This window comes from Rhinoderma darwinii, chromosome 7, assembly GCF_050947455.1.
Source record: "Rhinoderma darwinii isolate aRhiDar2 chromosome 7, aRhiDar2.hap1, whole genome shotgun sequence".
Lineage (NCBI taxonomy): Eukaryota > Metazoa > Chordata > Amphibia > Anura > Rhinodermatidae > Rhinoderma > Rhinoderma darwinii.
This window is the reverse complement of record NC_134693.1, coordinates 123,502,828-123,530,666: the sequence shown is the minus strand read 5'-3', so window position 1 is coordinate 123,530,666 and position 27,839 is coordinate 123,502,828. Positions and strand designations below refer to the sequence as shown.

General features: G+C 41.7%; 1 protein-coding gene across 3 annotated transcripts in view; it reads left to right on the top strand.

Moving 5' to 3' along the window:
• Window positions 1–27,839, top strand: part of CFAP20DC (CFAP20 domain containing) — a 320,373-nt gene that overhangs the window by 249,304 nt on the left and 43,230 nt on the right. The window contains exons 16-17 of one of the 3 annotated variants that reach the window (XM_075833954.1): window positions 9,889–9,992; window positions 21,456–23,393. In XM_075833954.1, coding sequence (XP_075690069.1) covers window positions 9,889–9,992; window positions 21,456–21,562 — 211 coding nt within the window. In that variant the 3' untranslated portion in view covers window positions 21,563–23,393. Of the gene's footprint in view, window positions 1–9,888; window positions 9,993–21,455; window positions 23,394–27,839 lie in introns of those variants that run through there. The other 2 variants (XM_075833955.1, XR_012850041.1) reach the window with 2 other exon arrangements.

Genomic DNA, 27,839 nt, shown 5'->3' with positions numbered 1-27,839 from the left:
TGAAACATCATCCCAGGAGGCCGGGCTGCAGGAAGTCAGAGGGACATGTCGCCATGGCTATGGGTAAGTATTAACCTTTTTTGTTTTTTAAGTGTTGTTTGTCACAGCGGACATTCCGCCCAAAAAATTGCACCACAGTGGTGCGGTTTTTCGGACGGAATTCGCTGCGGCGTCCAGAGCGGATATGCTGTGTGCTTTTATCCAGCATATCCGTCCTGTGTGCATATACCCTAAGGCCAGGTTCCCACGGGTCGGATATGCTGCGTAAAAATCACCTGGAACTCGCAGTAGATTCCGTCCGAAAAATCGCACTAGTTTTTCGAACAGAATTTCCGCTGTAGAAAGCAGTGCTGTGAAAAAAAAAAGCCAATCATACTTATCCCCTCTTCTCTGCGCGTGGTCCGGCCTCCTAAGATGACGTTGCAGGCCATGTGACACTGCAGCCTGTGATTGGCTGGATCGGTCACATGGAATGAAACGTCATCCCAGGAGGCCGGACTGCAGGAAAAAGGAGAGCGTTCTTGGTAAGTTTTTTTGTTTAATTTATTGGGGAAAACCTGCAACAGAAAACCAACAAAAACGCAGCATAAATTGACATGATGTGGATTTAAATTCCGCACCGCAGGTCAATTTATTAACGTTTACGCTGCTGGTTTTTTTCCACAGCGTGGGCATGAGATTTTCAAAATCTCATCCACTTTGTTACTACTATAAATGTTGCGGAATTCCATTGCGAAAACGCCGCAGTGTTTACGCTACGTGGGAACCCGGCCTAAGGCTACATGCACATGTTGCGTAATTTGATGCAGAAAATCTGCACCAAAACCGCAGGTGTACGCACGTAATTCCACAGCTAAAACTGCACCAAATGGTGTGTTTTTTTAATGTGTTTTTTTATGCACTATTTACATTTTGATGCGGAAATAGGTGCGGTATTATGCAGCGTATTTTGGTGCCTTTTTCTTTGAACCTAGTCAGATACAATTCACAAGTGGAAACGCAGGATAAATTAACATGCTGCAGCTTTTAAAATATGCACCGCAGGTCAATTTACGTGCAGAAAAAAAATCAGATTTCTTGATTATGTTACTAATATAGTCATCTGGGTGAGCAAACGTGGAGCCAGTAGACTCTCTTAGTTCCGGAGTCCGTCCTCATTGCCCTTTAGCCGGTCTTCTCAATTCACCTATGTAGTGAGACCTTTTCAGGTAAATGTTTTCAACTAGATTTTTCCATCAGTTCACAGCTCAATATTACAAACAGTAACATGATAAAAAACTGGAGATAAACTCTATAGACATCATGTTCCCAGAGGAATATGTATGCAACGTGTTAGTGGAGATTTGTGCACACTCGAGCTTTGCGAGCGACCCCGTAAGTTCTCTTTCATATTAACACAACAGACTGAGACAGGGTGAAATCTGCCGGTCTCCACTATGCTTTTATGCTTCCCACTTCTACAATGACATCTCCCGCTGGTTTCCAAGTGATTGATAAAGTTAATACTCTGCTGCTGCTTCATTTCTACCTTTCATCTGCCCAACCTGCGGTTGAGTGTTCGGAGAGCGTAATGAACGCTCTCTGTTATAGTCTGCAGGACTGTGATTATAGGTGAACTTCAAGACAGTGTGAAAAACTACTTTCGACTTATTTCTCTGTAAAATGTATTGGCTTTGTCAGACGACTGGTTAAAACATAAATCAAATTGGGTTTAATATCCATTGTTAAATTAAGCAGGAAAGCATCCTTGGCTTCTTTATCGAATTTAGCTAAAGAAATGGAAACAGTTTGGGAATTTAAGGTGGCCATACACAAGGTTTTATCTCAACCTATTGTGATGTATTTGCTGTGGACCACATATAGGGTGAGGGTGACTAACTGTACTCAGTGAACAAGTAGATTTTGGAAAATATTAGATCTCCTGGCATAGCGAGGTTTTTGAGAAGAGATCATAGTCAGATAAACCCCACTGTGCTTGGCCAACTTAAAAGAGTTTTCCTCTTTGGACAATCCGTACTTGTTAGAAGGGTCCCTTAACTATACATTGATCACAAAGTTTCCCTCTGCTGGAACCCCCGAGCGATCAGCTGTGATCAGTAGGGAAACCTGGCAGTAAGTGTTAAATTTCTCTGCAGTGCCACCGCAGGGGAAATGAAGCATTACACCGTGCCTATTCCCATCAATGGGTTGTCTGTGTAATGAAGGACAGGACTGGTCCTCCATAGCGTGAGACACCCTCTCTAACTGCTTTCTCCTCTGCCCAACAGATGAGCATCCTGAACAGAGGACCCACCCTCTATTATATCAGAATTTCCGAATAGGTTTCATGAAAATGGATTTTCTAAAGTGTACAACCTCTTTAAGACAATACCAAGACATTTGTGTAGATAAATTGGGCAATAATGTTTCAAAGTAAAATTATCATTGAAGAACATGATGAAAGAAGACAGATCAGTTTTTGGTCACCTCTGAACCAGAGAAACAGGACCCAGTGGAATGGTTAATAACCCGGCCAATAAATGTATAGTGTATATGCTTGAAATATCTTGCATGGCCAATAATGTGTCAAAATTAACAGGGTTGTCAAGGTTCAGAAAAAATGGCTGCGGTCTTACAAAAACAGCACCACACCTATCTACAGGTTGTGTGTGGTATTGCAGGTCAGCCCAATTCACGTCAATGGAGCTGAGCTCTAATACCAGGCACAGGCTATGAACATGTGTGGCGCTGTTTTTGGAAGACAGCAGCCATTTTTTTTTAATCCTCGACAACCCAATTAAATTATCATTGAACAACATGTTAGAACCTGTAAGATTTGATCTCACTGTGTATTTAGTCATCTTAAAACCAGAGGCTGCGTTTAAATGCCAATTCCAGCCAATTGCCAGCAGGGCAAATCGATCTTATCCAATTTGGCACTGGAACTGGATAGCAATGGCTGTTTCAACTATCTTTTCTGCCGTTCAACCCTCATAACTCATAAAGATGACTATCATAAAGTTGGATCTGAAAGATCTTCCCATTAACCCGCAGACTCAGATTGCCCTATCGTGCATGTTTTTTATATGTCAGTGCAGATGAAAGAGGGAGAACATACAAAAAGCTTCAACACCAATTGGCCAAAAATATCCTACTCAACTGATCATTGCAGAGCTCTGCATGCAGAACAATGGTCTCCAGACTGCGGCTTTCAGGGCATGCTGGGAGTTATAGTTTCCCTACAGCTAAAGAACCTCAGGTTAGAGACCACTAATGTAGACTTTAAATAACAATTATAAATGGGGTTTACATGGAAAATAACGTAGTCTAGTGGCTACTACTGAATTCAAGCTTGTTTATTACCGAGTTCTTTGCCGAAATATATATGTTGCTCCATCCACAATATGAACTGCAATCTTCTCTAGCATTATCTCGGATGTGAGTCAGTCCCGGGGACCCCCTCCTGAGCTTTTATGTATCTGCTTTTGAGCTCTTAACAACGTATTTTAGCAAAGCACCCACCTCCGAAATAAACACGAGAGAAAATGAACATGTTTACTTTCTTTTAGATGCTTCTTTCTGCGCCCACTCAGACCTGGGGGATCCACAGTAAATAAAGAGCAAATGCCATGCTTACGTACTCAGACAAAACCAGCTATTGTATGCCTGCAGCGCAAATCATCTCAACTTCAGCATCAAGTGCTTGAGAAACAATACGATTCTTGGTGTGGGCTCTTTACAGTATAACTCACTTAAAACCCCCCAAAAAATTTTAATGCTAGTGTTAGTTGTTTTCTCAGAAATATGCAAATACCCATCCAAAAAACAGGTTGTATCAGTACATGAATATATATCAGCTGCACAATAAAAGTCACACACTAATTTAAAATTTTATATAGAGAATATTTTAGGTGCCTGCTGGGAATTAAACACATATCTCTGATGAATGTTCATAAAGAACCTATGTAGCAGAGCTGAGTTTGTTTTCATATCAGGATATATGTCTGTGTATCATCATAAAGCCCCCTTCGCATCCCATTTTTGCCCTACGTTTAACGTACATGTCGGGAAAGCTCAATTACCAAGTGGAGACCAAACGAATGTCCTTTTGGCCTCTGTCTGGCCAATATACGAAAGTATAATGCAAAAAAAAGTAGTAAACTACGCTATTCCATACCTTGGTATTCTGTAAAAACGTATAGTATAACAGTTGCCATAGTAGCCTATGGCATCCATCACTGGTCTCCATTTAACAAATGTATCGGGAAGCTCCAGTGCAGTGATGTCACCGTCTGTATATGAACAGTTATCACTGGAGCTTCCACAGGTGACGCTACACTGCGAAGCGCTTGAGGGGCTTGACAAACATGGGAGACGGCTGAAGGCTGTTTATTCATCTACGTCCAGTGACCTTTTACTTCAATAAACAAGATTTTCTGCTAAATGGTGAGTGCCGGGATTGTTATTTCTTCTTGGATTGTTTCATTGGGAATTGTGTTCACATTGTTGCAGAGCACCATCTAAGCGGCGTTATTGCTGGACTCTATCAATATTTCGTAGGACTCTTTTGGTACTTGTGGCTTGTAAGTTGGACAGAGCAGCGCCAGTCTTCTCTTTTTTCTCTTCTTGTGGATCTACGCTATGAGACCCTGATGACTGTGCCGGACCCCGGAGAGGACTGCAGGGACCAGGCATTTAGCAGCCAGCACCCACCTAAAGCAATATGGGACGGTGAAAAGAGTGTCTAATGTAGTGGGATAAGGGGGAATCTGCAGCCACCTATTCTTCATCCACTGCATAGCAGGCCTCCCACCACCGGAGAGCGTTTTCTGGTGAGTGTGCAGAGTTCTATCAGGACTGGGGTTAGAGCATTTTGTGTTCCCGAGACTTGATGTTTCTTCTGGGGCCAGTTATGAGGTGGTGGGGCAGCTTCCACTACTACTCCCACCGCAGCGGTAGTGCCCACTCCCTCCAAGTCCCCGGACAGCACTTTGGGATTCAGAGGGGGACTCCAGCCCAGTGAAGTACAGTTACCATATATGTTTCACCAGCAGCTCCAGTGACATAACTGCCCATATTGTATATGGTAACATATATGAACTGTTATTACTGTAGGTACCCGAAAAGCGTGGAGTCCTGAGTTTCGGAGCAATCGCCATCTGCGCAGATCCTCCTGCTATGTTGTAGGAGTGATTGCTTCTTCACATTATGGATATACAGGGGCTGGCTGTATGGGTGACATTTCCCACCGTATGATATACAGTGGGATACATTGTAGCTTTTCATTGGGGCTATACGTTGGTAGTCCTCTCGACATATACCTTAGACTGAAGACTGAAAACGTGATGTGAAGGGGGCCTAAGAGTGACTGATGCTAAAACTGTTCTCACGGTGCAAACAAAAAAAGTTTAAAGTGACTGCCGGGTGTGACAGTCACTAGAAATCATATCAGGGCTGAGTTGTTGTGACATCCTTTCTGCAATGGGATTGTTCTAGTGGTTTTTAGCTGTAGTCATGCCGATAAATGTCTGATGAGTGACTTTTAGATTACCGCTTCCCTCCAGTGGAAATATGGTGGAATCTGTAGTCTGAGATGCTCCCTCACACTCTATAGATGACTGTCTGTAGGTACCAGCACAGATCCAAGGAAAGCCGATCAGAAACGATCGGTGGGGGTCTCAGTGCTCGGACCAATCAAAACTTCTGACATGTCCCTTTGACATGTCAAAAGTTTTTGCATTAGGGCTCAGGAGCTTTGTTATGCCTCAAGGTAGAGCCCAAAAATTAGATAATCTCAGGGAAAGACAGGATTTTGGTTAGAAGAGGCACTCTACACAGGATGAGCTCAACAGGGACGTGAATTGCATCTTAGAAGACGCAATGTTGTGTTTTCCCAAGCATGGCTCGACACACACCGTATCCCATTAGTACATAGAGTTCTTCTCTCATTTGGCAAACATAAGGCTGTAAATTGTATCATCAGATTCATGTATGGAACACATTGGATAATAAACAGTGTGTTGAGTAATATCCGAGAGCTTCACAACAATGAAACAAATGAAAGTAATTTCCCAAATGTTACTGCTAGCAAAGGCAAGTCCCACCAAGGCATACAGTAAATGAAGATATTATGTATTAAGGATAGAATGTATCTGTCATTTTGACAGATTGTGTGGCACGGAACAGATTAACAGATTACTCTTAGTCAGACGGCAGCGCGCTGTGAAAAATCTGCAGAAAATGATAACTGTCGGTTTGTGCTGATTTAATGATATTTTGGAGCCATAATAACAATATAGAAATATGATGAGATGTTTCTCCAAATTCACTTTTAGGACCTATAAAGGGGGTCGCCCCCTCACCTCACATTTCCGGGATCTAATATAAATGACAGGATTAAGCCTATTTTTCAATATGCAAAAATGTAAACAAGAAAAGAAAAGGTCAACGCGCCAGAGAACCTTTGTTCTAGACTTCGGTGGGGTACCTGTGGCCGGACTCTCAGTCATCAGACATTGATGGCATACAGTAGATTGATATGCTTTCAATGTACTAGGAGTTGAAGGGGTTATCAGCAACTTCTCAAAATTGGCAGCAGAGCACGGGATGGTATTTCATAGTAAACTATTTACTGCCTAAAGAGACCCCGCTCCAGCATGAGGTTCCGTTCTCTGCTGCTCCAGTTCAGAAAGCTCCTAGAGCAGTCATGTGCCTCAGCGGTGAATCTGTCATGATCTGCATATGACCGCTAAGGCCAGCGCTTGACTGCAGGAGCAGCCAGGACCGGAGCAGCGGAGAACGGGACCTCACCACTTGAACTAGGACACTTTAAGGCCCCATGCACACGACCGTTCATTTGTGTCCGCATACTATCCGCATTTGCAGAGCTGAAATGGCGGATAGTATAGGGCACATTATCCTATGGGCCAATGCACACAACCGTAGCCAGGACCCCCAAAAAAATAGGACATGTCATTTTACGGGCTATATTTGCGGTCCGGCTCATTAAACTCAATGGACTTTTGTGTGTGCACAGTAGGTGATTGTGGACGGCCCGCGGATGACACTTCATGGGCCGTCCGTGCCGTTACCACGGACCGTGCACACAGCTGCAGTCGTGTGCTTGAGGCTTATGGGGTGAGTATCTGTTAGTGCACTATGTAATGCCCTTCCCAGCCCTGCTGCAAAATTTGAAGTCCCGGATAACCCCTTTAACGAATCCCTTTAACGTTTACTTATCCCAAATTACAAACATCATATTCTAAAATTCTACTTGGGAGATGTCTGACATTCCCTTTTATTTCTCCTTAATTCCAATGTCAGGACATGCACTGCTTAGTATTCTCCCAATTTGCCACCAAATGCTGGACTTGGCCTTTTCTTGTGATTGTATTGATCACAGCTCAAAGCCTTGATGACGCATAACTAAGTGTCCCTAATTAATCAAAATATGCCTCATTACTTTTTGTTCTGGGCCAAAGAGATAAATAGTAAGCTAATTCATGACATTCGATGTCATTCCCAAACATATGTATCTAACTGTGCGATCATACTCCTACAACTGCCTCAATTTCCCTGCTAGCCAAAGCCAGATTATAATCCTCATACCCTTTTGTATACTCATCATTTTACAGCAGTTTACATATAAAATAAAAATGTCATAATCATCATTTATAACCTATCCACAGTATGTCTGATAAATGTTAGATCGCTAGCGGCCCTACTGATGGGACTCCCATAATTAATAGTCTCTCACTTGGTATCCATACCTCCTATAGAGTTGTATTGTGCGGCAGGGCACATGCTTAAATGGCGCTCAATATAAACTCCTCCTCACCGCAGAGGAACGGGGGACTCAAGACCCCATACTGGTGATCGGATGGGGGGGTCCCACCTATTTACATATACTGTCAATAGCTTATAATGTGATTAAAAGAAACCCCCCTTAACCTGCATAAAAAGTTGAGTACCTTCGTAAATACTTACAGTATCTTGTATCAATCCTGAGTTACAGCCTGTATTATAATCAGAGCTGCATTCACAATTCTACAGGCTTCAGAGCTGAAATCTCCTAGCATTCCTTGCTGGCTCACATGTCTGTACGGAGCTTAGGCCATCTTTACACCGAGTTAGGTGTAGAGTAATAGTATCTGATGTAGCAAAAGCATTTTCTCCCACTGCATTATTAGAGTTCAGCTAAACTGTTTTTACTTGACAACAAGCTTGTTGACTGTTTCCATTGACATTATCAGTATAGTGACGGCAGCTCTCAGATGTAAAACAAGCCAGATAAATAATCTATTACAAAATAAGTTACGCAAAGGATTGACAAATAACTCAACAACTAGAATTGATGTAAATATATGCTTTAAATTGAAGTAATCTATAGATCCCAAAATTGTATAACATATGGGCTTGCAATAGTCCCCTGTCTAATAATAATCCTCTTGATATAAACAGAAACTTCCACCCAAAATACATGGTTCCCATACTGTTAGTTTATACTTTGTTTGTCTGCCCAGCCGTTTATGTTTTATCCCCTAATAATGACAACTATTATCTCATGGAAAGGAGTGTGCGGTTGTCACGGGCACTCCCTTTTTTCTAATATTACCAAATAATAATAATATCATATATTTATGACTTACAAGAACATATGCAAAATTCCACACTTCTATGTTATAAATTTTATTGTACATTACTCTTTATTGTTAGGTCGGTTTTAGGTTAGAACATAATAATAAAGAACATATATGTCAGATCATTTTACTCTCCAGGTATATCGTTGCGGGGACACACTTGTGTATTAGCCACGATGCGTATTAAAACCTCTCCCTACAAAACAACTTGTACTGTAGTTGTGGTTTGTCTTGCATTTGTTGGCCTGTCAGCCTTCCTGCAGCAGCCAGCGATGATCTGAAGGAATCCTGGTGTTGATCATTACCACGTTGCTAAAGTGTCTTAGCAAGTGTCATGTCAGGCGTTCGCAGTTTAAGACAGCTTTGTTACTCAGTCTTGAGTCACACTTTAGACTGTGACATGTTGAGAATGGGTGGCAAGTAACGCAACAAAATGATTAAAAAAAAATTCTATATAGTATCGTACTATTTATTTTTTTCAGGTTTCTGTGCATAGTATGGTGATCGGGGGAGGGGAAGGACTCAAGCCAGCTGTGGCGATCCGTGTTTTACTACTTTAATTATGTACAAATAATACTGTACAGAGATCCATAGTACTACTCTACTAATAAGCAGTATGGAGGGGTAGTTTTAAAGGCTATGTACACCTTTGAAATAGTTTTATTTTTTTGTTTGTTTGTTTGTTTGTTTGTTTGTTTGTTTGTTTGTTTGTTTGTTTGTTTGTTTGTTTGTTATTATAAAATTGTCTATCAGTGTGTTTGGTGCAACTTTCGAAATACTTTTTATTAAAAATTATTTTTACTTATTCTTATTCAAAGCTCTAAATTCCCTGCATGGACATAGATTTAAATGATAAAACTCCACTAGATGGAGCTTGGGAGCTTACTGCATACTGTTTTATTATTGACTTCAATATCTAAGCAGTATGTCGTTAGCTCCCTCTAGTGGTGACTGCAGGCAGCCAGAATATGATCATTTAACTTCGTCTATGCAAGTGATTTGTAGCTCTGTACAAAAAAAAAACAGGTCTCCAATTCCTTAATAGTTTACTGGTCTCAGCTTTTAGTAAAAGATGGACATTTTGCTACTATGATGACCAGGAAATACAACGGGATCTTAAGACATTGCACAAATATAAAATTACATTAAAAAAGAAATGTAAGAATGAGAGAGTTTGCTTGAGCGGGCTCTAAGGTATATCAATAATAATTGTCTAGAAGAGGTGAAACTGAAAGCAATGACAGGTAACATCTTCTTTTCTATCACACAGGGATTGGTTAAATGCATTCAGTCCCCCAATCATCCCAACAAGCCAGAATCAGAATGTGGATCCTTTACTCAAGCTTAAACAATCCAGACTGAGCTGTAATGACGGTAAGAGGTCTTCGGCATCCATGGAAAAAAAATCTCAATCAAAGATAAGCAATTTTATGAATTGAGAAACCTCGGGGATTCCTTTGAGAAATGTGGGAAATGTCAGCAGCTACATTACATACAGTGCAGCCCGCTGTAATATTGGCTAACCATATGATCACCTCTCTTTTTCTGGCAATAGAAAATTCACAGAGAGGGCTCATAAATCTTAGCCGTATGCTCAGTGCCCAAGGGATGTAGATGTCTTAGTGATGTACTATCCAAAATACATTAGACCTCTGAAATTGGGAATAATATGTACTATGTACATTTGTAATTGCTTATGACAGGACAATATAGCCTAGGAATCCAGGCATGGACTTTGTTAAATTAAAGGAAAAATATTACATGAAGATATATATGCAAATAAAATCATAATTGTGGCTGGGAGCTGTTACCATGCATAGCCCATAGAGAAGAGTGGCGCTGTTTATGAAAGAAGGGAAAACAAAAAAGAGACCCTTTATAATTTATTCATGGCGCTGTACAATGTGGTATAATTGAGGATTAAAAACACAAAGATACAAGTAATTACATAAAGTTACAAATACAAGTAAACAAGCAAATACATAAAGGTACACCTCGAAGTAAACAAGTAAATACATAAATATACAGATAGAAGGAAACACGTAAATACATAAAGATACACCTCGAAGTAAACAAATAAATACATAAATATACACTTACAGTACAAGTAAATAAATATACACATAAAGATACACATAGAAGTAAATACATGATTCCGTACACATACAAGTAAATACATAAAGATACACATACAAGTAAACAAGGAAATACATAAATATACACTTACAAGTCAGAGGCATAGCTAGGTTCTCCAGCACCCGGGGCAAAAATTAAGTTTGCCCCCCCCCCCCCACCTCTTTCCCGACATCTCCTTCCCCCTTGCCATGTTTGTTTTCTCTACCAATCAACGCGGTGTCATTTTTTTTCCAGATTTTTTTTATGTAACTCGAGCATAAAGCCATTTGTACATTTTACAAGAAATATAGTTCTATATACAACACCAGAACCAAGCTCATCACATATATACAGTACCAGGACCAAGCTCATTACATATAAACAACACCAGAGCAAAGCTCATTACATATATACAGTACGAGAACAAAGCTCATTACATATATACAGCACCAGAAACAAGCTCAGTACATATATACAGCACCAGAACCAAGATCAGTACATATAGACAGTGTCAGAAACAAGCTCAGTACATATATACAGTGCCAGAACCAAGCTCAGTACAGATATACAGCATCAGAACCAAGCTCAATACATATATACAGTACCAGAACCAAGCTCAGTACATATATACAGCACCAGAACAAATTTCAGTAAAGAAATACAACACCAGCACAAATACAGCTCAATTTAGTGCAACTCCTGCCGTATAGGTTTGCACTAAATTGTATACAGCTCCCAGCATGACCCAAACAATGGAAAAAATATGCTGGGAAATGCTGTTTCACAGAAAAAAAATCATACTACCATGATCTCGCTGCAGATCATACAGTGACTACAGTCCTGATTAGAGGCAGAATAAATATTTACATTAAGTGACTCACAGGTGACGATCTCAGATTCTAGTTGTTCTTTTCCTCTTTTCTTCTACATCTGGTCCAGACCTCTATGATGACTTCTCCCGGTCACAGCCCATTTCTGCAGTTTGTCACTCAGATGTCTTCAGCTTCCCACTTTTCAAAAATTTCTGCACCTATAAACACAGATAAAGTTCTCATGGTGCTAGACACACTTCCCCTAAATATAATAGCACCATACACTGTACCTCTAATTATAATAGCACCATACACTGTCCCTGATTATAATAGCACCATACACTGCGCCTCTAATTATAATAGCACCATACACTGTGTCCCACTGTAGATAGTGCCCCCCATAGAGCCCCCTGTAGATAGTGCCCTACATAGATCCCCCTGTAGATAGTGACCCCCATAAAGCCCCTATAGATAGTGCCCCACATACAGCCCCCTGTAGATAATGTCCCACATATAGCCAGCCCTGTATATATTGCCCCACATATAGCCCACTCTGAAAATAGTGCCCCACATGTAGCCCCCTGTAGATAGTACCCCACATATAGCCCCCCCCCCCGTATATGGAGGTCCAACATTTAGCCCACCCCTGTAGATTGTGCCCTACATATATCTTCCCCTATAAAAAGTGCTCCACATATAGCCCACCGCTGTATATAGTGCCTCACATATAGCTCTCCCTATAGTAGTCCATCTAAAGCCCACCCCTGTATATAGCCCCCCTGTAGATATAGCCCACTCCTGTATATAGTGCCTTACATATAGCTCCCCCTATAGTGCTCCACATATAGCCTGCCCCTGTATATAGCACCCCCTGTATATAGTGCCTCACATAAAGCTTCTCCTATAGTGCTCCACATATAGCCCACCCATGTACATAGCCCCCCATGTAAATAGAGCCGACCCCTGTAGATAGTGTCACTCACATTTTTATTAGGATAAAAAAAAAAGTTTACATACTCACCTTAATCCTGTTACCGCGATGTCCGGTGGAAATGCAGACCTGCTCTCTTCTGAGCAGGTCTGCTGTGATTGAACGACGCAAGCGGCGCAATGACGTCATCGAGCCACTTGCGTCATTGGAAGGCGCTGATTGACAGGGCAAGTCATTAAACAAAACAATCAGGGATCTAATCAAACAAGCTTTCATTCTATTGATAATCCATCCAAAAAAAATATATACTACTAAGTACCCGGTAACTTTTTAGTTACCAGGCATCCAGGCATTGTAGCTCAGTGGACTACATTTTCCTACTTGCACATACGGTCGCAAATGAAGTCTTTGGCAGTTAGAGCTATAGTTTTTTTTCCATAAGACATCAGCCTCTAGCAAAGCCTCTGTGAACACATGCAGCTGGGTGACTAAGTGACAAAATACAGCTATCCATAGACTCTATGCAGTTGCAGCTTCTATAACCAATGCGAATAGGAAGATCAGCCCTGAAGCACAAACTTCCTCTATAACAAGCTAAATACTGTGCAGACTAAGAGAAACATCAACATTAATGAGGACTTGTTGTATCATTTGGTTATAGCAATGCACTTTTATGGGGTCTACCATTAGGCCTCATTCACACGGCAGGGTTTCCCGGCCGGGTGCCGGCCGTTCATAAATCGGCCGGCACCCGGCTGCATTAGGAATAATATACTCCTAATGGGGCTATTCACACGGCCGATTTTTTGACGACCGGGAAAACCGCCCGTCAAAAAATAGGACATGCTCTATTTTCGCCCGGGTACCCGGCCGCCCGGCTCCCATAGAAGTCTATGGGGCCGGGTAATACCCGGCCATCACCGGGATGTGTCCCGAGTGACGGCCGGGTTTTCCGGCTCTTGCGCTCTATCTCCTCCTCCTCACAGCGCAGAGTGCATGTGAGGAGGAGGAGTTGATGCCATTCTGACGAATGGCATCGCTGTACACGGTGTGGCAGGGCCGGGGTGTACAGCAGGTGGAGGGAGCGCTGCGCTGGCTCCCTTCTCCTGCTTGTTAAAAGCGCCCTGGCCCGGCGACACCTTTGATGGCGCCGCTAGCAGCTGCAGCAGCTGCTGCGGCTGCTACTACTGTAGCGACGCCACTATAGCAGAGCGGGGAGGTATCTCCCCGCTCTGCTATGTGCTAGCCGCACTTAGCTCCTTGAAGGAGCGGAATCCCCGTGTGTTCGGGGATTCCGCTCCTGGACAGAGCGCTTGATGTCTCTGTCCATATCTGGGCAGTGACATCAGGGGAAACTCCAGAAGCGGAATCCCCGAACACATGGGGATTCCCCTTCAGGAGTTGCCGATGATGTCACTGTCCGGATCTGCCCGGCCCGGCACGGATGCATAACTTTATGCAAACCGGCCGGGCAGAATGGCCGATTTTACCGGCCGGCACTCGGGCTCGGACGCGACCCGGTCGTGTGAATCCGGCCTTAGACTTTAATAGAGTGCATGGCTATCTCTCTACTTAAAAAAACTGGGCACGCCCGATCTTGGTATGGTGGCAGTCCCAGAGCTCAAACCCCAATCGATCAGACAAATGGCATGTCCAGTGTCATTAGTTGTATAAACCTTTTAAGGGACACTCTAGGCAAAACTGATGCCTAGTGCAGAGCCTGAGTGAGCGGTAAATGACACCATAGAGATTCTTATGTCATGCAGCGCCCCCTAAGTCCCTACACTAGGTATAACACAATGTGTCAGTTTTGCCTGGAGTGTTCCTTTAAAGGGGTTATTCAGCTAATCACATTTATAGCATATCCACTGGACACAAGTCTGAGCGATTGGGACCCCACAAACCCAAGATCAGGGCTCTCTCAGTCCTGAGAATATTAATTTCACTTTCTCTTTTATCTGTGATATTTAAAAACTGCTTTACGTCTGAGTCATCTCCTCTTTATTGAGTGAATATATTTTCTATTATGACTCCACTTTAAGGGCTCCATTTGCATATTAGTAGCGTTTACAGCCATTTTTGTGATAAACAATGAATAGGGTTGAATGATAAAAGCTCGATACGTTCACCTTCCTTCATGTTTAATGTGTGTTGAAATGTCCAATCGCAGAAACAAAACGTATTTCACTGAGCTATTGTGATTTATCGACCTTTAAATGCCATCCACTCAGATATTATTCCGTTATTTCCCATTGCTGGAGCAGCTTCTGTAGCCTACACACAAGGTAATAGAAAGTGGAGATTTAACAGTCAATATTACAGCGATCCTCACTCTTCACATGATTTAAAAGGCCATGTAGACCCTTACATATCATACAAGTAAATGTAGCCGTGACATTTTTAAAAGGTTAATTCAAAGTAGCTAGAATTGCACCACACCACATTTTAAGCGATTCTTTAGTCTAAGTAGCTTATCAACGCAAGCTAAACACTTATTGATTTACATTGTGATATGAAGCCATATATTTAGAGCTTATTAATAAGTCATTAAAGAACATTTAACCATAAAAAAAAATACAACCTGAAAAGATGCGTCTCTGAGTTTCCCTCTTGTGTGGAAACATCAGGTCACCTTTAGTAAATATTAGGCCTCATGCACATGGCAGAGTTGGGTACAGGAAGTTGTATGGAACCACATAGAGTTCATGTGGCCATATGGTGTTGCGTACGGTATGTTGTATTACAGAGATATTCTCCACTAGAAGCAATATATTATGTCTGATGGAACATGACACTTAAAGGGGTTATCTCAAGTTTAAAGGTTAACACCTAACCACAGAATAGGTGATAACATGCTGATCGGTGGGGGTCCGACTGCTGGTACTCCCATCGATCACGAGAACGGGGGTCCCGTTCCTCTGAATGAATGGAGCGTCACTGTCTATGGGACTGCTGGAGATAGCCGAATACATGCGCAAACTGCCCCTCCATTCATTCGGATTCTCGTGATCGGTGGGGGCCTCAGTGGTTGGACCCCTACAGATCAGCATGTTATCACCTATCCTGTGGTTAGGGGATAACTTTTAATCTTGAGACAACCACTTTAAACCTCCATATGAAATATGAGATAAACAGGAAGGGCTCATTCACTTCTATGGGCGCTGTATTATGGCTCCGTACAACTCGCAGGTTGGAAGTAATTCAGGTAATAGCCAAGCCAACTCCATTTGCCATTTGAACAATTGCGTATATAAATTTCAGAGCTGGAGAGATACGGGCCAACAAACATATATATGCATATACTTACAGAACTAGCTATACAGTGTATGTTAGGTTCATGGAAAAAGGTGAAGAGAATATATGATTGATGTTCGTACAAGGTAGTGGTGGTGACTTAGGGAAACAAGACATATGTGTAGGGTAGTGAAGATGTGGATAATTTGTAGGGTGAAAAGCTCTTCCTCACCAGTAGCCAGGTTTAAAAAATATTTTAGGACTATTATTTCTGGCTATAAGTCTTATATACATGTGAGTTCTGAAGTTGTAGTACCGCCACATGAAAATGTTGCAGCTAGGGTGATCATGGTTCTTCGAGATGCGGTTGTTGGTACAGCCGTTGATGTCTATAGTATGTAAAAAGGGGAATTGATATGATGTATTTGGTAATTCTGATGACACCTAGTAGCGATTCTTGCAGCTTGAGGACCCTATACTAGATTATGATGTACCCTGTAGGATGCTATACTGGATCAGTAGACTTTTTTTGTTGATTGTCCCAGCCTTCATTATCCTGAAGAAGTCTTTGATGACTAATATGAAGGAAATTGCATAGTTGGTTTAGTAAGCAGAGCGTCAGGAATATTGTTATAAACGTGAACAGAATGATAGTATTGAACAATATACAGTATTATAATCCAGCACGTAAACATGGGCAATGGATTGTTCCCATTAGATCTGGGTTGTGAGTAGTACTAGTGCAACTGCATCTTCCAATAATCTGTTAAAGCAATATGCAAACTAAAGGGATTACAAATAATTTAACATTATTCTGAAGAAGACATTCAGTCGAAGTTTCTTAAAGGGCAACTAAACGTTCAACAAACTTCTGACATTTTATAGTGACATGTCAGAAGTTTTGATTGGTGGGGTCCGAGCACTAAGACCCCCACTAATCGCTAAAACAAAGCGGCAGAAGTGCTCGTGTGAGCGATAAGCCGCTTCGTTTCTGTTCGGCTTTTTCCGGAAAGCCGATGTATCGGGGTACGGGCTCATAGACTTTCTATTGAGCCCGTATTCTGATACATTGATTTCCGGAAAAAGCCGAACAGAAATGAAGCTACTGAGCGCTCACACGACCACTTCTGCCGCTTCGTTTTAGCAATTGGTGGAGGTCTCGGACTCCCACCAATCAAAACTTCTGACATGTCACTATGACATGTCAGAAGTTTGTTGAACGTTTAGTTACCCTTTAAGATATTTGAGAGCTACCAAAAAAATGCTGTAAGTCAATATTTGTTCAGACAAAAGATTTGTGGTTTCTTTGGCATGGGAATGACTATAGAGCTTCTGAACTAAATAGAGACCACCAGCATTAACTCTTTTTAAAGCGTTGAGAGTTTTTGGGTACATGATTGCAAAGTCTCTACTACTTTTCTGGATTGGTTTTCTTGAGTACCCTTAGGAAACCTCAAATGTAAGTTCTTTGTAGGAGGGTGATACAGAATATGGTAGCAGCTTCCAAATAGTTCTTTATTACTGATCTGAAAGCAGCCTATTCCTCATTTAGCCAGAAAACACCCGAGGATCCTCCAATTGGCAGGGACGACGTAAGCAAAATTTTGGGGCTGTGTTCGGCACCTCTTCTCAAGGCAATAGCTGTATTTTCAGCTTTAGCACCGAGTTTCACTTTAAAGGGGATCCCCGGAATATGAAAAAGGGTCTGATTTGTTTCCAAAACCAGTGCCACTTATGGTTATGTCTGGTTTTTCAGTACATTCAGGAAATGAGACTGAGCTGCAATACCAGACACAAACCATGGACAGGAATGGCGCTGTTGCTGGTAAAACAGAAGGACATTTCATCAAATCCTGGAAACACCTTTAAAGATTAAATAAATCCTGTGTTGGCAACACTTAGTTATGGCCACTTTATTTCTGAACGATATGAAGTCTGTTGATGTGTTTTTATGACTAAATGTTCCAGCTGTACCTGTCCAGAGACTTGGGTAATTGGAAAAGTTATGAGTTGATAGATTGAAAGGTTATTGCCAATAAAATCTGGACCATCAGGTTCTAGGATCATCAGTCTGGCCCCTACAAATGATATGCTACCAATGACTGGCAGCGGTGCCAGTGAAGTGGAATCACCTTGCCCTTGGCATACATGAGTTATGTTGTCGTTCTGTATCTTTGATCTTATTGGCAGTTAATATTGCTGTTAATAAAATATAGCCTGGAAAGTAATTGTTGCTCTCAGTTCTTGCGTCCATCTGTGTTCCAGTTATTAGTTCGGAGATTTCATCTTGCTCGGCTGATGTAATGCCCGACATTGCGTTTTATTGACAAGATGCTCAATTTAATTGTTAGAACTACCAGTGTGTACATGTGTCTAAGTGATTACAAAAGATGTTGAAATATCTGGTGTCCTTTGTGGACAATCATTCTGTGGTTAGCAATACGATTTTACGTAGATAAAGGTACATTTTTGTGAAAACTTCGATTAGTAGGACGACTAAGGGACTTATATATCTAGGTCCTTTTTTTATGCTATGGGAAAAAAAGTGATTATAATAATTCATAGTTACATCATCACAATGGGCAAAAAGCCGTGATTGATGGCTGGCCAGCTTACTAGCAGTCCATCAATGACTGCTGAGGGGGTGGGTGAGGCCAGAAGAGCGCTCCCCTCATGTACACAGCGGACTCTATGCTATAACACTTTGCTGCTTTTACATAGAGCAGCGGAGTCTGAGGACGTATCTGGTTTTGTGCCGTTTGGTCCGTTGGGAGCCCAAACATGTCCTCTCACTATGCTGCCCTTACATCCCCTTTAAACTCAATGGAGGAATTTTTGTGGGGTGCTTTAATACAGCTGCCTATTATTTTACTTCACTGAGACGGTAAAGAAGTTTTCCAGGAATTCTCTTTTAGCCTAGGGAGATTTAGTACATAATGACAACATGTCTTGTGACCACACGAGCCAATAGTTGTGATGATGTTTTAGTTATAGTGATGTCATAGAACAGCAATTGAGCACTGTGGTCTTATGATGTCATCACTATGGAAGACACATTCGGGACATTCACAGCTTGGGGCTTGGTTCATAGGACATTTTTTTCCCTGCATTCCCTACTATTTATGGAAGCATTCACGATCTGAAATAAAGGGAGATTGTTGAGAACACTTGCTGGGGGCACTGTTTTTGGGGGCACTCTCTCGATAGCACGGTTAATGAGGGCACTGTTTATGGGAACATACCCTGACTGGCACTGTTTATAGGGATATTCTCTTGTTTGTACTGTTAATGAGCACACTGCTTATAGAGCACTCTCATTCGGACTCTGGCAAGGGAAGCACCCTGGCTGCTATAATGATGGCATGGCCAGTATGGGTGGCATATGTGCAGGCTTATCATGCTCAGCATCTGGAATATCTCTGAAAGCTGTCCTCAAAAGTTGGCAACTATATCATAGGACCTTTGTGAGCTAAGTTTTTATTTTTCTGACCTTTGAGCTGTTTTCATATTGACAAAGTTAAGTTGTTGGTCAAGTAGGTAGAATACGGAGAGTGAACCAATTCCTTTCTGCATATCAGCAGCCCTACAGGAAAGTTAGAGCTTCCTCCTATTCCCCACCTACTTTATTATTATTATTATTATTATTATTATTATTTATTTGTAAAGCGGGATCAACTTCCATAGAGTTCTACATAGCAGAATACTGGGGTAACACATTGTAACAATTACAAAAGACAGTGTGGTATAAAGAAGTGATACAATATATGATACAATATATGATACATTAGGTAGTAGCCTAGCTATATAGGCTTACAATCTATAATGAATAGGGAGTAGATACAAGAGGTCAGGGCACCTCTAGACATGTCAGGTGGAGGGGAAGTTAGGATACCAGTTTGGGGGACTCTTTTGGTCAGGTTATCAGAAGAGGTAAGTTTCCATAGGGTGTTTAAAGTTTAGGAGACTATTGGATGGAATGAGGGAGGGAATTCCAGAAGAGAGGGGTTTGCACGAGAGTAGAGGGCCGTGTAAATGAGTGCCGATCAGGTCATTGATTGGCGCTCGTTTGCACCTTTCACACGGAGCAATGGTTGCTTATGTATAGGGACGAGCGCTCGTTACTGTTTGCTCGTCCCCATACATTATCATCATGTCGGCAGCGCATCTTCGTGATTACACAGGGAGATGTGCTGCCGACAACGATGATTTTTAATGCTGCAGAACAGATCAGCCAATGAACGAGCGTTTGCTCTTTCATCGGCTGATCGTTGCCCTGTTTGCATAGGGCAATGGTCAGGACCGATCATTAATATGAACACTCGTTTGCCCGATCATTGGCCCTTTTAATAGGGCCTTAAGTCTGGCAAAATAATTCCCTAACTATCTTAAGATAGTATATCTATAAATGTATACACCAATGTCTATGGGGCTGTTTTACAAATCCAGTCTTGTAATAGGTACTCTGGTTGTGATTCCTCTTATATTATTATTCTGCATACTAATCTCATTTATTAACATTATATAACTTGAATACATCAGTAAATTAATTAAAAGAAAAAGCATTATTAATTCCAAACAGAGTCAGAAGAAAAGAAAAAAAATCTCACAGGGCTAATTAGAGATCTGAATAAAAACGTCTTAGAACATGCTATTGTCTGCACATTTACATTTTATTTTACTAGGATAGCAATTGCACACAGAAGGTACAGGTTTAAATAACTTTCTATATGTTACAGGGTTACTGGTCGAGATAGAGGCATTTATTTTGTGATCAGCTTTTGTTTGGGAGGTATTAGTGACATCACTGACATCATTGTTCAGTTTTTCAGTGATGTCATCAGTTCATTGTGAAGTGATTGGTTGTATCTCTGATAATAAATGTTTCTCTTTAAATAAATGACAGCTTTTCTTTCAGGTCCAGGTTCCATCTAATAAGAAAACTTTAAAGGAACACTCTAGGCAAAATAAATAAACGGTGTTATGCCTAGTGCAGCAATGGAGGGGGCGGTGTTTGACACAGGGATTCTCTCTTTATGCTCTTTGTATCCCTGTGTCATGATGCACCGCGAGTGGTCAATCTGACCCAAATAAAAACTTCACCTGTAAATGTAGGTCCTGGGGTTGCTCTCTTCTGACAAATTGTTCTTGCATAGTTATATGCTGGGATATAACTATTACAGCTGCCATTACATACGGGTCGTCACAGCTTTTCCAGATTATTAAACGGCAAATATTTCTAGTTATGTAGTGAATCATCCCATGCCCTAATATCACAAGGCAGCTTGGGCAATCGGGACCTAAGGAAACCTAGGTCAAGACTTCTCCTATAACTGATGTCTTGGTTTTCATCCAGCTTTTGCAGAAACAGATATAACTAACTATATACATATATATATATATATGAAATATGAAACTAACAAATTTATCATGGTGGCTTGCTCTATATGATAAATTTGTCGCATTATGCTAGACACTTCTCTCTTCCTGACGCCACCTCATGACTTTACATCAATATTTTTCTGGCAAAAAAAATGGCGCATGCCATTAACAAATCTGGCTTTTTCAAAACTGTCTAGAGAAATGCAAAAAGACATCTAAAACACATAATAAATTTGGTGCACGCTATGAACGATGCTTTTTTTGTCGCAACTTCTGCCAGTATTCTGGCCTATTTTTCTTTGTAAATCAGCCCCATTGTTTTTGGATTTCTTTCTTATAACGTGTCATATATCTTTTATTCGGCAGGTGATGATGGGATTGGTGAGGAGGAAGATATCCTGACTTTGCTATATGACCCTTGTCTGAACTGTTATTTTGACCCAGAAACTGGAAAGTACTATGAATTAGCTTAGGGGAAGCACTAAGAGGTGTGGAGGACACATTTACAGTTTATTCCCACCGTTTTCTTACAGTTTTGTTGAAGGGCTTTCCAAGACGTTAAAGGGCTTTCCAAGTGTCTAAAATAGCAATATAATAAAAATTTTAACGTATTAACATTAACAATACTCCTCTGTTCATCAGCCACTGGTCTACTTGCTGCTTGTTGTCTGGAAAGCCACAGCATGACATGTTGTCCATGGTGAAGACATGTCCCGTTTCATCATCATCATCATCATTGTCATCATTATATCCAACACACTTCTTCATTGGAAGTGCCATTCATTTCAGTGGCACCACACCAGGAATGCCCTATATCTGAAATCAATGGACGAAAGGGATTCAAACACATCTTTCCGTCCCACAGAGCCTTACCAATATTATCTTCTCATATGTCTAATTTATATATGTATTTTATGTAAAAAAGGCGTGGGCCCACCTGACTAAATCAATCTGGGGGACAAGTCTCCTATATGGATAAAGAGTGGATGTTTCAAAACCAAAACTCAAAAACCAGAGTAGCGAGTTATCTACTCTACTGTCAGGTTCCTCTGTTGGACACCATGGACCTTGTTGGTACTGAGCCCCATATCAGAACATGGGCTCTTTGGGCCAGACCCACCTTGAATGTATGTTTTAAGTTTTGAACTTCAAACCTTGCCAGAAAATGTCTGACACATGTTCACCATCTTTCCTTATCTCATAATTCTGTATAATTACAGTATTGCAGGGAAATGAAAATGTAATACCTGAATCCAAAAAGTTCTAAAACGTGTGACTGCAATCCAACTCAATATCTCACTTAGGGCTTATTCAGGTGAACATATAAATAGTCCGTGTGACGGACGGGTTTTTTTAACAGCCGTCAAATGGCTGCCATGGATTTCTATGGGGCTGTTCACTCGGCCGTGAAAAAATAAGACATGTCCTATTTATGTCTGTTTTCAGGGATCCCTCTATAAACTCAAATCTATGAGGGATCCGTGAAAACGGGTCACGGACGGGTGCGAATCGATGTGAAAAACTACGTTTTTCACTGCCAATTTCGCACACTTTCGTCTAAATATTGCCTTACCCCTATGTATCGCTCACAAGTGTCCAGGACTTAATGGGGTTGTTTGTTGAGATCCTCACACTGTAGAGAGGCTTCAGCTGTCCCCTGTCTGTGACATGGAGGGAACAATGTGGTTATATTTCACTAAATAACTATACGGTAGGTCTGCAGGGTCATGGAGTCAAAAATAATTGACCATGCGTAGAAACAATTTTATATGTCAAGGAAAGAAAACCACCAGTGATCACAGTGTTCCTTTCATGTCAGCCCTCTAGTGTGAGGACCTCACCAAAAATCTGGATGGATGAATGGATATTTGGGTTAAAGCCGTTGTCCAACCAGGCTGCTGAAATCCCTGGTGACCACATGTTATCACCGGGAAAAAGTAGTATTGAGGTGAAGAAGAAAATTAGAAGACCAAATGACTATGTAATGTGACTCTCCCCCAATGACAGTTGTTGGGGGAAAGAAGGATCAGCATGTGGGATGTCAACATGCCCGATCCTTTCTTCACCGGGTTATAAGCTGCTGCCAGAAGTGTCTGGCAGTGACTTATTCTCCTCTCCACATTGAAAACAAATGCATGATCCCATCTCACATGTTCATGGGGGAGTCGGAAGGAATAGCTGTTGGCCAAATGAGCGTTCGACAGCTATCTATAGTGTATGGCCAGCTTTACCCTGCCCCTCAGTGGCGGATTAAGTAGACCATGGGCCCTGGGCTGTTACCCAAACTTGGGCCCCCCTTCCTCACCGCCGCCCTGCCGTAACTATTTTTAACACTACCTTTTTGGGCAAGCATTAACAGTGTTACGATTTCCCTTGTCACAGCGCGGTGTCCCTACATACTGACAGTATCACACTGTGCAGGGACACAACCTCCTGACAAGGGGAATTGTGAAATACAAGGATTCCTATAATAAACATGTCAGGAGAGGTGACAGATTCTCTATAAATCTAGTGACTCACAGGTGACGACGTCTCAGATTCTAGTAGTTTTTTCCTCTTTTCTTCTCCATCCGGTCCAGCACTCATGACGACTTCTCCCGGCCATGACTCATTTCTGCAGAATTTGCCACTCAGACGTCTCCTCACTTTTCCAACATTTCCACACCTATAAACGAAAATAAAGTTATCATGGTGCCACATACTGTGCCCCTAAATATAATAGCACCAAACACTGCGCGCCTGAATATAATAATACCACACACTGTAAAACACCACATACACACAGCCCCCTGTACATAGTGCCACACACAGCCCCTGTAGATATTACACACCCCCATAGATATCGCCATACACAGCCCCCTCTATATATCACACATCCCCCCGTAGAGAGTGTTACACACAGCCCCATATAGATAGTGCCATACAGCCCCCTGTAGAGAGCGCCACACAGCCCTCCCCCTCTTGTAAATAGCACCAAAAAGCCCCCCTATAAAGAGCGCCACACACATACCACTGTGGATAGCACTACACAGCCCCCCCTTGTATATAGTGCCACACAGCGCTCCCCCTTGTATATAGTGCCACACAGCGCTCCCCCTTGTATATAGTGCCACACAGCGCTCCCCCTTGTATATAGTGCCACACAGCGCTCCCCCTTGTATATAGTGCCACACAGCACTCCCCTTGTATATATCCCCCTTGTATATAGTGCCACACAGCACTCCCCTTGTATATATCCCCCTTGTATATAGTGGCACACAGCGCTCCCCCTTGTATATAGTGCCACAAGGTTATGTACACATTTAAAAACGTTATCATAATTTTATATATATATATATATATATATATATATATATATATATATTAGTATGTGTGTGATTGATTTTATTAAAAAATATTTTCACTTTTTGAGATACAGCTGCTTTGTATCCTGTATCCGTCAGGTCAGCAGGACTGACAGGATCAGTGACACGCAGGATCCACCTCAAATCTATCACATCTAAGATTATAATTTAGCGCAAGGCCCGTTTCACTGATCCCGTCAGTCCTGCTGACCTGACGGATACAGGATACAAAGCAGCTGTATCTCAAAAAGTGAAAATATTTTTTAATAAAACGGAATTACAAAGTTGCACCAAACACACATTTTTATAAAAAGAAAAAAAAAAAAGACGTGATTTTTGCAACGTTTTTTTCCGTAGACAATGCAGGTTTCCTTTTTTATCGTTTTTATGCACACTTTTTTGCTATTTTAGAATTTTTATTCATAAAGTTTGAAAATAATAGTAAAAAAAATAAGCTTTTTTACGTTTCAGCTATTTTTTTGGTAATAACATAGTTTTACCCTAAAATAGACCTTTTATTTGTGATCGTCATTGTTTACCGTAAATTTTAATATATTACATGTCTATATTAGGGTAATTGGGTCAGCGCTAGCGTTACAACAATGTTTGGCGGGAGGGGGAACGTTTTTTTTTGGGGTGGGTATTTTATGTGTATTTATTATTTAATTTTTTTTTGCACTTTACTTTATTATTTTTTATTACTATGGTCTGTTCCTCAAAGGTCAAAAAAGACCTTTGGGGAACTTTATATATTTTTTTTCTTTCTTTTACACCATGTTTTTCCACTGTAACTGGAGCTGCACAGCAGCCCCAGTTACAGGGGAAATCAGCCCTCTCATAGTGACGATTGTCACTAATAGGGCTGTGCTGGGTCTAGTAAGACCCAGCAACAGTCTGCCACTAACGGCACCCGGCGATCATGTGACCAGTCACATGATCACCGGGAGGAATAGAGACAGCGCCGCTGCTGCTGTCTCTATTCCTATACACAGCGTTCATTGAACGCTGTGTAAGAAGACATCGGAGAAGACAGAAGCAGCGAAAGCTGCTTCTATCCTCTCCTCAGGGTCCCCGGCAGTCACTGACAGCCGGAGACCCGACATTCAGCTGCCGAATCGCGCGGGCAGCAAGTTAAAACCCGAGCCGTAGAAAGTCTATGGCTCGGGTTTTAAGGACCCGTCCCTGACCGCTGGCCGTAAAAATACAGCCAGCGGTCGGGAACCAGTTGGGCAGGAGGATAAGCCGACTAACCTCAGCGCCGGTGAACGCCCGCCCGGGTCTTCTCTTGCAGCTTTAGAGCAACAGAACAGCCGTCCGTCGCTGTTCTGTTACTCATGGCGGCGCCCGCACTTGTCAGGGAGGCGTGTCCTACCCCTTTCCCAGCCAATTCCCTGCTCCTCCCCTCCTCATCTTCGGAAATTAGCAGCGCTAGCGCGCTGAATAGTTTTGTACGATAATGTGCGGTTCGGGCTGCCATGGGCCCCCTGGGAGCCTCGGGCCCCGGGCGGCCGCCCGAATCGCCCATATGATAATCCGCCACTGCTGCCCCTATTCAATGGTAGGATGTGTAATATATGATTTGACTGTCCACTAGAGTGAGAGCTGCTCTGCGTAGCAGTCAGGTTGTCCTGTGCCGGGGAGCCTACAATGGTATATGGAAAGTGGTCATCTTGATGGGACACCCCATTTACTTACACTGGTATTTAGAATTGTTTGCTGCTATACTTTAGATAGTCTGTTATTTGTTTCATGTTTCTGCTTGTGCAATATGGATTTTTTAAAGGGCAAAATATAATAATACAGATTAAGATTAATTACTTAGCAAAGAGACAAAAATACTATATTTAGCCAAAGACAATGAATTTAGTAGTCGTACATAGCAGCTGCCCCTTGGTGGTTTCTGTAGTTTTCTGATATTTTTGAGGAGGAAAGTTGCTCTTGATATAGAACAAGTATGAAGTAAATACATATCATTATTGAGAGGGGACTCAGGGAGCATTGAATGAACACACAACTTGCTTTACATTGAATATTTCCTAGAAACCAACATCATTATCCTATATATATGTGAAGGTCTCCAGATATCTAGGAGCTGAGACTTTGATCACCTTCCTCGAACTCCCTGTCTGAAGGGAATTGTCATTCAATGGGAACAGTTGATCACAGAACTTGCAATGTGGTGAACAATAAAGTTATATACCCTAAAGGGTCACTGAAAGGGGCACATAGATAAAATCCAGCGACAATAAGAACAATGATGTCACTTATAGCAACAGATACTTTTATATTTATTATTTTACGTATGAATTCTGCAGCATGAGGGCAAGCATTGTGTTGAGGTGGAAGTTCTTCTATGGTGACTGAACATATGTTCATGATCGAAATGCATAAAAAATAAATCCATCATATGACTCCATTATCAGGATCATTGTAACGTGCCACGGCCCGTCGTTCTGACTTACCATCTGACGGCTGCAGCCATGGACATCTGTGTTCTCCGCGTCATCTCCCTCCAGGGAGATGCCGGCACTCACTTCCAGGTTCTGGGACTGTTTCCCGAAGGGCCAGTACACGTCCAGCTGTTATTAATCAGTTAGTAGCCCAGAATGCTGCTGGACTATAAAACGGGCTCTGCCCACTTGATCCTTGCCTGAGCATTGTTGTTTACCTAAAGTTTGTCTTGCAAATGGTCTCCTAGTGTTTTCCAGTTACCAGTGTTACGCGTTCCTGCTGCCTGTACCCTGTATCCCATGCTACCGTGCCTCTGTGCCGTCTACAGTGATAGTCAAGTTGTGTCACTACTCCTTTCTACATTGCCTCAGGTACCCGTTCTGGACTATAGACATAGTTTTGTACCTAGTTGGCTAGCTGCTATCCCGCTACGCGGTACGGCCCAGTGGGTCCACACCCCGCGCCGTGACAATCTCTATAGACATTTAACACGACAATGGAGGCGTTAGTGGAAACAGTGCCATCCTGCATCCCACAGAAACTACATGAAATTCAGTTAGATCATGGACAATCAGTCTTATAAAAGACATTCTTAAGAACATATAAGACTATTAACCGGAAGCTGTTTAAGAAGGAAACTTTATAGAAGAATCCACCAATGTTCATTAATACAAATATCCAGTTGTGCCCTGAAAACCCTCCACCCCTCAATGATCTACCTAGAAGCATTAATGCTGTTTTGAAGGCAAAGGGTTTTCACACCAGATATTGATTTGATTTCGATTTTTCTTCTGTTCATTAACTTTGCATTTTGTTAATTAATAAAAAAAAAAAAAAAACTATTAAGACTTCTATTTTTGAAAGCATTCTTACTTTACAGCATTTTTCCACAACTGCCTAAATCTTTTGCACAGTGCCGTGCATATATATATATATATATATATATATATATATA